Source organism: Eucyclogobius newberryi, unplaced genomic scaffold (assembly GCF_026437365.1).
Source record: "Eucyclogobius newberryi isolate DKJ021-1_F unplaced genomic scaffold, fEucNew1.0.hap1 SCAF_20, whole genome shotgun sequence".
Classification (NCBI taxonomy): Eukaryota; Metazoa; Chordata; class Actinopteri; order Gobiiformes; family Gobiidae; genus Eucyclogobius; species Eucyclogobius newberryi.
The window spans coordinates 8,027,302-8,037,929 of NW_027315835.1; the positions used below are offsets into that span (position 1 = coordinate 8,027,302).

Genomic DNA, 10,628 nt, shown 5'->3' on the forward strand with positions numbered 1-10,628 from the left:
CCCGGCAGGTCTCCGCCCCCTCGCTCAACGCGCAGAGGCAATTAATAAAGATATTTGGAGGCCGTGACACGCTGCCGGTTGTTAGCGAAAGAGAAACAAGGAGTGAGGGCGCTAAAGGGGACACGAGCTTAAGGGCTGCGTCGGACCTCGAGACAAGCTCATCGATTAATCGCAATCGATTATTTAAACTGATTTGGTGATTGAATAATTGTTGCCTGGTCTTTACATGGTTCTGAAATACGCCAAGAGCTGAGAAAAGACATTTTATCACTGAAATTGAGCCGTGTTTGCCTGAAACTAGTATAAAACCACAAGAACGTGCTATTATTTGTGTTGAAAATTGTTGTTGTTGACATTGTTTTAAATGTTAGTATTGTAACCTTGAGCCTGTTTACTGTAAATCCTGAGGTAGACTTGGTTTGGTCCGGTTCTAGTCCTGTTCTTGTCCAGGTGTAGTCCAGGTGTAGTCCAGGTGTAGTCCAGGTGTAGTCCTGTTCTTGTCCAGGTGTAGTCCTGTTCTTGTCCAGGTGTAGTCCTGTTCTAGTCCAGGTGTAGTCCTGTCCTAGTCCAGGTGTAGTCCTGTTCTAGTCCAGGTATAGTCCTGTTCTTGTCCAGGTGTAGTCCTGTTCTAGTCCAGGTATAGTCCTGTTCTTGTCCAGGTGTAGTCCTGTTCTAGTCCAGGTATAGTCCTGTTCTAGTCCAGGTATAGTCCTGTTCTAGTCCAGGTGTAGTCCTGTTCTAGTCCAGGTGTAGTCCTGTTCTTGTCCAGGTGTAGTCCTGTTCTAGTCCAGGTGTAGTCCTGTTCTAGTCCAGGTGTAGTCCTGTTATAGTCCAGGTGTAGTCCTGTTCTAGTCCAAGTGTAGTCCTGTTCTTGTCCAGGTGTAGTCCTGTTCTTGTCCAGGTGTAGTCCTGTTCTAGTCCAGTTGTAGTCCTGTTCTTGTCCAGGTGTAGTCCTGTTCTTGTCCAGGTGTAGTCCTGTTCTAGTCCAGGTGTAGTCCTGTTCTAGTCCAGGTGTAGTCCTGTTCTAGTCCAGGTGTAGTCCTGTTCTTGTCCAGGTGTAGTCCTGTTCTAGTCCAGTTGTAGTCCTGTTCTTGTCCAGGTGTAGTCCTGTTCTAGTCCAGGTGTAGTCCTGTTCTAGTCCAGGTGTAGTCCTGTTCTAGTCCAGGTGTAGTCCTGTTCTAGTCCAGGTGTAGTCCTGTTCTTGTCCAGGTGTAGTCCTGTTCTAGTCCAGGTGTAGTCCTGTTCTAGTCCAGGTGTAGTCCTGTTCTAGTCCAGGTGTAGTCCTGTGCTAGTCCAGGTGTAGTCCTGTGCTAGTCCAGGTGTAGTCCTGTTCTTGTCCAGGTGTAGTCCAGGTGTAGTCCAGGTGTAGTCCTGTTCTAGTCCAGGTATAGTCCTGTTCTTGTCCAGGTGTAGTCCTGTTCTAGTCCAGGTATAGTCCTGTTCTTGTCCAGGTGTAGTCCTGTTCTAGTCCAGGTGTAGTCCTGTTCTAGTCCAGGTATAGTCCTGTTCTTGTCCAGGTGTAGTCCTGTTCTAGTCCAGGTATAGTCCTGTTCTTGTCCAGGTGTAGTCCTGTTCTAGTCCAGGTATAGTCCTGTTCTAGTCCAGGTATAGTCCTGTTCTTGTCCAGGTGTAGTCCTGTTCTAGTCCAGGTGTAGTCCTGTTCTAGTCCAGGTATAGTCCTGTTCTTGTCCAGGTATAGTCCTGTTCTAGTCCAGTTGTAGTCCTGTTCTTGTCCAGGTGTAGTCCTGTTCTAGTCCAGGTGTAGTCCTGTTCTAGTCCAGGTGTAGTCCTGTTCTAGTCCAGGTGTAGTCCTGTTCTAGTCCAAGTGTAGTCCTGTTCTTGTCCAGGTATAGTCCTGTTCTAGTCCAGGTGTAGTCCTGTTCTTGTCCAGGTGTAGTCCTGTTCTTGTCCAGGTGTAGTCCTGTTCTAGTCCAGTTGTAGTCCTGTTCTTGTCCAGGTGTAGTCCTGTTCTTGTCCAGGTGTAGTCATGTTCTAGTCCAGGTGTAGTCCTGTTCTTGTCCAGGTGTAGTCCTGTTCTAGTCCAGGTGTAGTCCTGTTCTTGTCCAGGTGTAGTCCTGTTCTAGTCCAGTTGTAGTCCTGTTCTTGTCCAGGTGTAGTCCTGTTCTAGTCCAGGTGTAGTCCTGTTCTAGTCCAGGTGTAGTCCTGTTCTAGTCCAGGTGTAGTCCTGTGCTAGTCCAGGTGTAGTCCTGTGCTAGTCCAGGTGTAGTCCTGCTCTAGTCCTGTTCTAGTCCAGGTGTAGTCCTGTTCTAGTCCAGGTGTAGTCCTGTGCTAGTCCAGGTGTAGTCCTGTGCTAGTCCAGGTGTAGTCCTGCTCTAGTCCTGTTCTAGTCCAGGTGTAGTCCTGCTCTAGTCCTGTTCTAGTCCAGGTGTAGTCCAGGTGTAGTCCCTGTTTTGACATGGTGTGTGTGTGTGAGATCCCTATCTTGCATCGCACGAGCATGAATTGTTTTCTTTCAGCCGTGATAAGATAAAATCCTTTCACTTTAGCAGCACTTCGTCTTATTATAGTTTTTGCATAATTTCCTTTACATTTTGCTCCAGTTTCTGCATCATTACTGAGCACAGCGACGCTCTGATGACATTTAGATGTTATTTCAACCACAATGACAGAGTCGGCAAACATACGCTCTGAAATGTAGTGCAGACAGTAGTGCGTAGTAGAAAAGTGGGTATTTGGTAGTTTCAATATTCAGTATACAGTATGATGGCAGATCTGTCCGAGAACAGGTCTGTGAACACGTGCCAGTGTTTCTGCTCGACCTGCCGCGCTCCGTCCACGCGTAGGCGAGTGTATTTTGGTGCTGAGAGTTGTTTGTCGATGTTTTTTTGGCCTTCTGTTCTCCTTTCCTCGGTGCTATAGAAAACACCGCGCGCAGCCAACGTCAAAGATGGAGAGTTTACAGAGATGTCGGAGAAGCAGGAGCACGTCCAAAGTCTCCAGAACCACTTTTTGGTTGCGTTGCAGCACCGGCAAATACATTCTGCCCTTCAGTATTCAAGCGAAAAGTAACAAAAAACGAAGAGTAACTGTCTCCGGATGTAACATGCCATTTATTATTTGAACTTGATTTATTTGTCAGAACCTTAAAGGCGCAATGGACGATTTTTCGGCGATTTGAGAACTCAGGCGGAAGTGCGCAGCTCGAACTGTCTTTCTCCGTCTTCATTTTGTCCCGTACACTGAGGGAACTATATTATGATAGATCAATGCGCTCAGACACACGGAAACGTGGGGACGAGCCACACGCGGCTGCAGGTGAGCGGTAGGTGCGTTTTATGATTGATACGTGGCAGGACTAATCGGCAGTCCACGCCACGAGGAAATAAGACTCAGATTTGGGCCAAAAAAATCGTCCATTCAACCTTTAAATTATGCACGAAATCTTTTCGAAAACATATCTATCGTTAACATGAAGCTTTTTTTACTGTGTTACTGACGTCGTAGTAAAAGTATACAGTTTGCAAACTCCTTCCACATGTATGTACCGGTACTCTTGATTAAGAATAAACCACTGTTAAATAAAGACTAGTGTAAAGTCGCTAGCGTTAGCCGCCTGCTTTAGCTTGTCCTTTGTTTCTTTCGTTTCTTTGCTCGATATAAAAGTTAAATAAAACACAAATGATTAAGTCCATAATTATGACTGTGACCCTCAGGTTTGCTCAGTTTTATTGAGATCCATTATTTTTGGAATTCAGTTCACTTTTTTTTCTGTTTTTTCAGATTATATTTATATTACAACGGATTTTGCAAATGTGACGCACTTTTAACCAGACAAAATGTTTTCCCTCAACGAAGCATTAAAACAACGGCCCGACAAATTAATCTTTATCTCGATTCAAATGTGAGACATTGCACAGCTCTGTGTGAGCGGATCTGAAAATGATTACAGCAATACCAGAGCATACAGTGAACCCTCGTTTATCGCGGGGGTTACGTTCAAAAAAGAACCCGCGATAGGCGAAATCCGCGAAGTAACCTTTATTTTTTTACAGTTATTATACAATGAAATATGCAAGGCAAGTTTCATAAAACATTGAAAGCAAGGAACAAAACCTTTTTACAGGCCCAAGCATAGATGCAAAACTAGAGGGGAAAATAAACCATCCCTAAAACCTGGCCCGCGTCGAGCGTTGTTGCGCATTGAACGGGCTGCCTTTTGGGCCCGACCACAAGTGCCTTTGTCGGTGCAGAACGTTTTGTCAACATTGTGGGTTTTAGAGAAACTTGACATTGCAAGAGAATTAGCAAACTTCAATTTGGCAAGCGGTTTTACGTATGTGTACATAATTAATCCATAACGTTATTGACACACAGGTAGAGAAGACGCGGAGAGACTGTTTAGCCAATCAGAATGCAGAACACAATGCATGATGAAAATCCGTGAAGCAGCGAGACCACGAAAAGTGAACCGCGTGTACTTCCTGCTACGTACATCTCAGACTCTTTTGAGAGTTTTGATATTTAAGGGGGAAAACTCTATATCTATTTCAATACTACAATGACAATAAAAAAAACAATTTAACTATTTTTTAACAATAAAATGTAATAAAGTAAACTAAATGTTAGCAGTTTCTTTAATTTTACCATTTGCATCAAGACCATTTTAAAATGATTCAGGAAAGACCATTTAGTCCTATTAACTTTATTTACCTACTCCTATTTACCTATTAACTTTATTTACCTACTCCTATTTACATATTAACTTTATTTATCTACTTCTATTTACCTCTTTACTTATTATTTGTGTATTTTCCGTATTATACTTACTGTACTAAAAATAAAAAATCTTGGATTTGAATCTGAATTTGTAGTTTTGACTCGATGAGATTTAATTGCTTTTGTGACAAGGCTAAATTGTCTTGTGAACATGTCACAAGATAATTTAGCTTAAAATAAGAATATAAACGTGGCAAAATAGTAAAAGTAGTAGAAGTAAAACTTCCTTGGAAAATAATTTGTCTTGAACGAATACGTATTGAAAGTCGATTTTAACGTCTGCAATAACATCTGAATTAACCCCTCCCTCCTCTCCCCCTCTCCACAGCGCGCCCGCCGCTGCCCGAGGTCAAAGTCTTCACGGGTCCGGTGGGCGAGGTGCGCGAGAGCAGCAGCACGACGGGCATGGTGGTCGGGATCGTGGCCGCCGCCGCCCTCTGCATCCTCATCCTCCTCTACGCCATGTACAAGTACCGCAACCGCGACGAGGGCTCCTACCACGTGGACGAGAGCCGGAACTACATCAGCAACTCCGCCACGCAGCCCAACGGCAGCGCCAAGGACAAGCCGCTGGGCATCGCCAAGATCTCCAAGAGCAAGAAGAACAAGGACAAGGAGTACTACGTTTGAAAACTGGCAGATTTATATATTACCGGTATATGTACATAAATAGATATATCCAAAACATGCACACAGAAACAAACACGCAACGTTTACTCGGAAAAATCGCAAGCACAAACATCTCCCGAGCGCACACCTGGCAGCACATCACATGGAAGCACACGCAAGGACACGGAAGACGACGCCCGGAGACGGCAATGACCTTTGTACAGTATCGACCGACGAGGAGTCTCTACGTGCGGTGGGAGCAGAGATCGCTTTTGTTAAACGTCATTCCAATTTTCGAAAAAAGCACCAAAGGAGGGACGGCCCGGCGGGGGGGACACACACACGACCCCTCCTGGGCGCGGTCGGGACTCGGGGGGACCTCTCCCGAGCTCTTTCGGACGACGTCACGTTCGAAAAGCAAGACAAAGCGAGACCAGGACGGGAACTCGAAAAGACCAATCATGCTACCTACAGACGCCGAGCACACACAAGCACTACATATCTTAAATGTTTCAAATAAAACAATCAACGCAGACTGGCGGCAATTTTCGATAGACTCGTCCCAGACGCCTTCGAACTTTCGGGCGACCGAGCGAGAGGAACGACGGCGAAAGTGGCGGGACACAAAAAAGACCATTTAATCGTTATGGCAAACTACATGGAAGAACTTTTGGGGGAGGGGAGGGGTCCAATGCACGTGAATTATCTTACTCCGTGTGGTTTATACAAAAGATTTCGAGACGCCGCAAACATCAAACATCGTTGGCGTCTCCCGAACGACGTCGACCGGTTTGAAGCCAACGGGGATCGAAGAGCGAGGGAATGAAACGTTTGAAATGCCTGTTTGAGTTGTTGCGTGATGTGCGAATGCTTCTGCAGAAAGGGGAGGGGCCAGAAGGGTGAAAGTGCGTTGAGCGGTTGACGATGTGATGACCCTGTGCTATCAAAGACGACGACATGAAATCTGTACCAAAATGTAGAGTCAAGATGAATATTCTGAATGCGAATCTCGTGCAAAAATCTGTTTTTGTCGTGGGATTAATGTAATATGAGATTTAAAGGTTTGATTTTCTTGTTGAGTTTGTCGGTTTTCTATTTGAATTGACTTAAAGTGAAGTTAGCCTTGAAGCTAAATCACGTTTTAAATCAATTTCACGACACATTAAATGAACGGAAATGAATTTTGATGTGCAATTAATTCGGCGAAGTCTTATAGAGATGAAGAAAAAGGTTATTGCTGCTGTGATAACTAACGGATCCAGAATAAATCATAAGAATAAATGATTATGTATAATAGTGACTTTTTTATGACATGTTGCCAAAATACCTTTAAAAACTTCTAATCAGTTTTAAGAACAAGTTACAAATTGTTCCGAAACACACGAAAGGTTAATGAGGCAATCGTGTTTTAATTGTGTCGATATTTTCCGTTTATAGCGCGACGAGGCAACGCGGCGTCGCATTAGCGCGCCGACTTGTAATTCGCCCGAGATCTGATTAAAAATGCAAACAGTCGTTAACCTTCCGCCGTCGTTAGAAAGCGAACCGGCTCAATGAACGATCCCGCATTGTCCTCGCTAAACCGCGGGCCGTCTTTTATAGCACAGGGCGAAGCAAACTGTTTGTGAACAAAATTCACAAACATTGGAACTTTCTTTGGTGATTGGGTGCGACGTACAACAAAACTGAAACAAGATGTATTGAATCAAATGGCACAAAAGACCAAAATATTGCTTACTAATTGCACAAAATTTACAGTTAAATTTAATGAAGGTTTATTAAGAGGTTGTGTTACGTTACGATTGGGACTAAACCAGGTCTAGAACCGGCCCAAACCTGGTCCAAACCAGGTCTAGAACCGGCCCAAACCCAGTCTAAACCAGGTCTAGAACCGGCCCAAACCCAGTCTAAACCAGGTCTAGAACCGGCCCAAACCCAGTCTAAACCAGGTCTAGAACTGGCCCAAACCCGATGTAAATCAGGTCTAGAACCGGCCTAAACCCAGTCCAAATCAGGTCTAGAACCGGCCCAAACCCAGTGTAAACCAGGTCTAGAACCGGCCCAAACCCAATCCAAACCAGGTCTAAACCAGGTCTAACCAAGCGTGCACACAACCTTATCTCACAGACATGATTGATCGCTCCGAGACAGAAGTGAAACTTAAATAAAAAGTGTCTCTAAATCTTCGGTTTCCCCCCCACACACACTCTGGCTCTTCTTGGACATTTGTTGTTTCTTGGACATGTTCTCTTCGGAACAAGTGTTGACTCTCGCCAATTGTAGCCGCATAAATAACTAATCGAAAAAAACTGTGCCATGACTTGAACAAGCGAAGCCCAGCCCACCCGCCCATGTTTTTTTTTGTGTTTTTGGGGGTTCTTCCAAAGCGACAAAAAACAATCGAATGCATGCGAAACGGGGGCGGAACGACACCGGAGGGACTGCTGTGCTGCGAGTGAGATTTTAACAAGTTTGACGTCACGAAATACTAAACTTTTATGGCGTTTTCGGACTTCCTTTTCCCCCCCCAAACGTCGCCCCCTGGATTTCTTTCTCTTGTGTTGGATCAAACGGAGGCGGAGTCAACATGTGGACGTTTTACATCTATAGGTGTTTTTCATTAACCATGTTTATTTTCTATATGTAAAATTTTTCTACAGTATTTACTTTTTATTTTTATTGTTCTTTGATGAACATAAAAGTGGAAATTTATTATGAAAAATAGTTTTGAAGATTACTGAGTAAATAAAATATTACCCAAGTGAGCCCCGCGTGACTTCCTGCTCCAGCAAACAGGAAGTGTGTTTATTTGTGTCAAAGCTGCAGCGATGAATTAAATATTAAAGGTACAAATACACAACATAACTTTTCTCTTCTAACAAAAAAAACACAATTTTTTTTGCAGTGAATCAAGAGTAACGACTTTAAATATTCAAGTAAGTAAAAGTAAAATGTATTATAAAATACATAAATGTGTTTTAATATGATTCAATATTTGTGAGTTTGTGTAATTGAAAAGATAAAACATGAAACAATGCAATATTCGACTAAATATGATGAGTATTTTGATCATTTAAATTCTTATATGCACAATACAGAGCTAAACACATATAAAAAAGACCTTTGATGATAAAGACTGTTGCATTATTCAAATTAAAATGTCAAAAAGCGTATAAAAAATTCTGATTTGTTTATTTTCTGATGCGTTTTATTCATAAATGTTCTCTTTTCAGCCTTCGGTCACTTGTTTCTCAATCTTTATTTGGTTGATAATGGATTTTAAAAGTCTTAATGTACAATATAAACATAAATTAACAGTTTGACTAGTTGACAAAAATAATAAATTACTAGTCAACTTCTAAAAATAGCCTAAAATGCCCCGACCCAAAAAGTACCAAAGTAAATCATTTCTGAAGCAGCAAATATTAGCTCATACTAAAATAAGAGTATTGTTACTTCAGACTAAATATTACTCAAGTGGAATTAAAGGTACGGTGTCATAAAACTACTCTGAAACGATGTAGTTACAATGTATTCAAAGTAAATGTGGCGTACTGCATTCAGTTATTTCAGTTGAAGTACTTTTCCCTTCAGTCCGACGTGTTTAAAGTGGGCCACGGTTTTTGTTGCCAAGAGTTATTTGAAGTGCGACTCAAAGCGCTCGTCTCTGTGGAGTTTCTGTGTTTTGACGGGATGAAAAGAAACATATCCCTCTGTCCCGTGTCCTCAGGTGCAACAATATACTTTGCTTTGGTGGATATAGGCAAGGTAATGCAAAGATGCATTAAAATCACAATACAAACAAGTAAAAACAATCAGCAGGAGGCCAGTCCATGTTTAGTCCTGACTCTGGCACCAGCAGGAGGCCAGTCCATGTTTAGTCCTGACTCTGGCACCAGCAGGAGGCTGGTCCATGTTTAGTCCTGACTCTGGCACCAGCAGGAGGCCGGTCCATGTTTAGTCCTGACTCTGGCACCAGCAGGAGGACGGTCCATGTTTAGTCCTGACTATGGGCACCAGCAGGAGGCCGGTCCATGTTTAGTCCTGACTCTGGCACCAGCAGGAGGCCGGTCCATGTTTAGTCCTGACTCTGGCACCAGCAGGAGGCCGGTCCATGTTTAGTCTTGACTCTGGCACCAGCAGGAGGCCGGTCAATGTTTAGTCCTGACTCTGGCACCAGCAGGAGGCCGGTCCATGTTTAGTCCTGACTCTGGGCACCAGCAGGAGGCCGGTCCATGTTTAGTCCTGACTCTGGCACCAGCAGGAGGCCGGTCCATGTTTAGTCCTGACTCTGGCACCAGCAGGAGGCCGGTCCATGTTTAGTCCTGACTCTGGCACCAGCAGGAGGCCGGTCCATGTTTAGTCCTGACTCTGGCACCAGCAGGAGGCCGGTCCATGTTTAGTCCTGACTCTGGGCACCAGCAGGAGGCTGGTCCATGTTTAGTCCTGACTCTGGCACCAGCAGGAGGCCGGTCCATGTTTAGTCCTGACTCTGGCACCAGCAGGAGGCCGGTCCATGTTTAGTCCTGACTCTGGGCACCAGCAGGAGGCCGGTCCATGTTTAGTCCTGACTCTGGCACCAGCAGGAGGCCGGTCCATGTTTAGTCCTGACTCTGGCACCAGCAGGAGGCCGACCCGTGTTTAGTCCTGACTCTGGCACCAGCAGGAGGCCGGTCCATGTTTAGTCCTGACTCTGGCACCAGCAGGAGGCCGGTCCATGTTTAGTCCTGACTCTGGGCACCAGCAGGAGGCCGGTCCATGTTTAGTCCTGACTCTGGCACCAGCAGGAGGCCGGTCCATGTTTAGTCCTGACTCTGGCACCAGCAGGAGGCCGGTCCATGTTTAGTCCTGACTCTGGCACCAGCAGGAGGCCGGTCCATGTTTAGTCCTGACTCTGGCACCAGCAGGAGGCCGACCCGTGTTTAGTCCTGACTCTGGCACCAGCAGGAGGCCGTTCCACACACTGATCTGTTGGATGCAGTGACAGAGTGAATCCACTGGTCCATATTCACCTGTCGACAGTGAAACATAGATCTGACTCGTCTGCATCATTGTGATTGGACACATTTTCTCTGCGTATCAGCTGACCTAACGACAGCATGTAGATCAGGAGTGGGCAATTATTTTCCTCCGAGGGTCATATTCGAATCCAGGCAAGAAGCGGAGGGCCGGCCCGCTATCATTGGTGTGAAAAAACATGGATCAAATATCAAATAAAATATCACTTTTATGTCATATATAGGCTATTGAATCTATTATTTAATTAATTTCACGTCATATTT

The 10,628-nt window shown here is 44.6% G+C and overlaps 1 protein-coding gene across 17 annotated transcripts in view; it reads left to right on the forward strand.

The window, feature by feature from the left end:
• Positions 1-8,111, forward strand: part of nrxn1a (neurexin 1a) — a 177,317-nt gene extending 169,206 nt beyond the window's left edge. For all 17 annotated transcript variants that reach the window (XM_072456744.1, XM_072456739.1, XM_072456745.1 and 14 more), the window contains one exon: positions 5,066-8,111. In XM_072456744.1, coding sequence (XP_072312845.1) covers positions 5,066-5,367 — 302 coding nt within the window. In that variant the 3' untranslated portion in view covers positions 5,368-8,111. The remainder of the gene's footprint in view (positions 1-5,065) is intronic.
• The last annotated feature ends 2,517 nt before the right edge of the window (positions 8,112-10,628 follow it).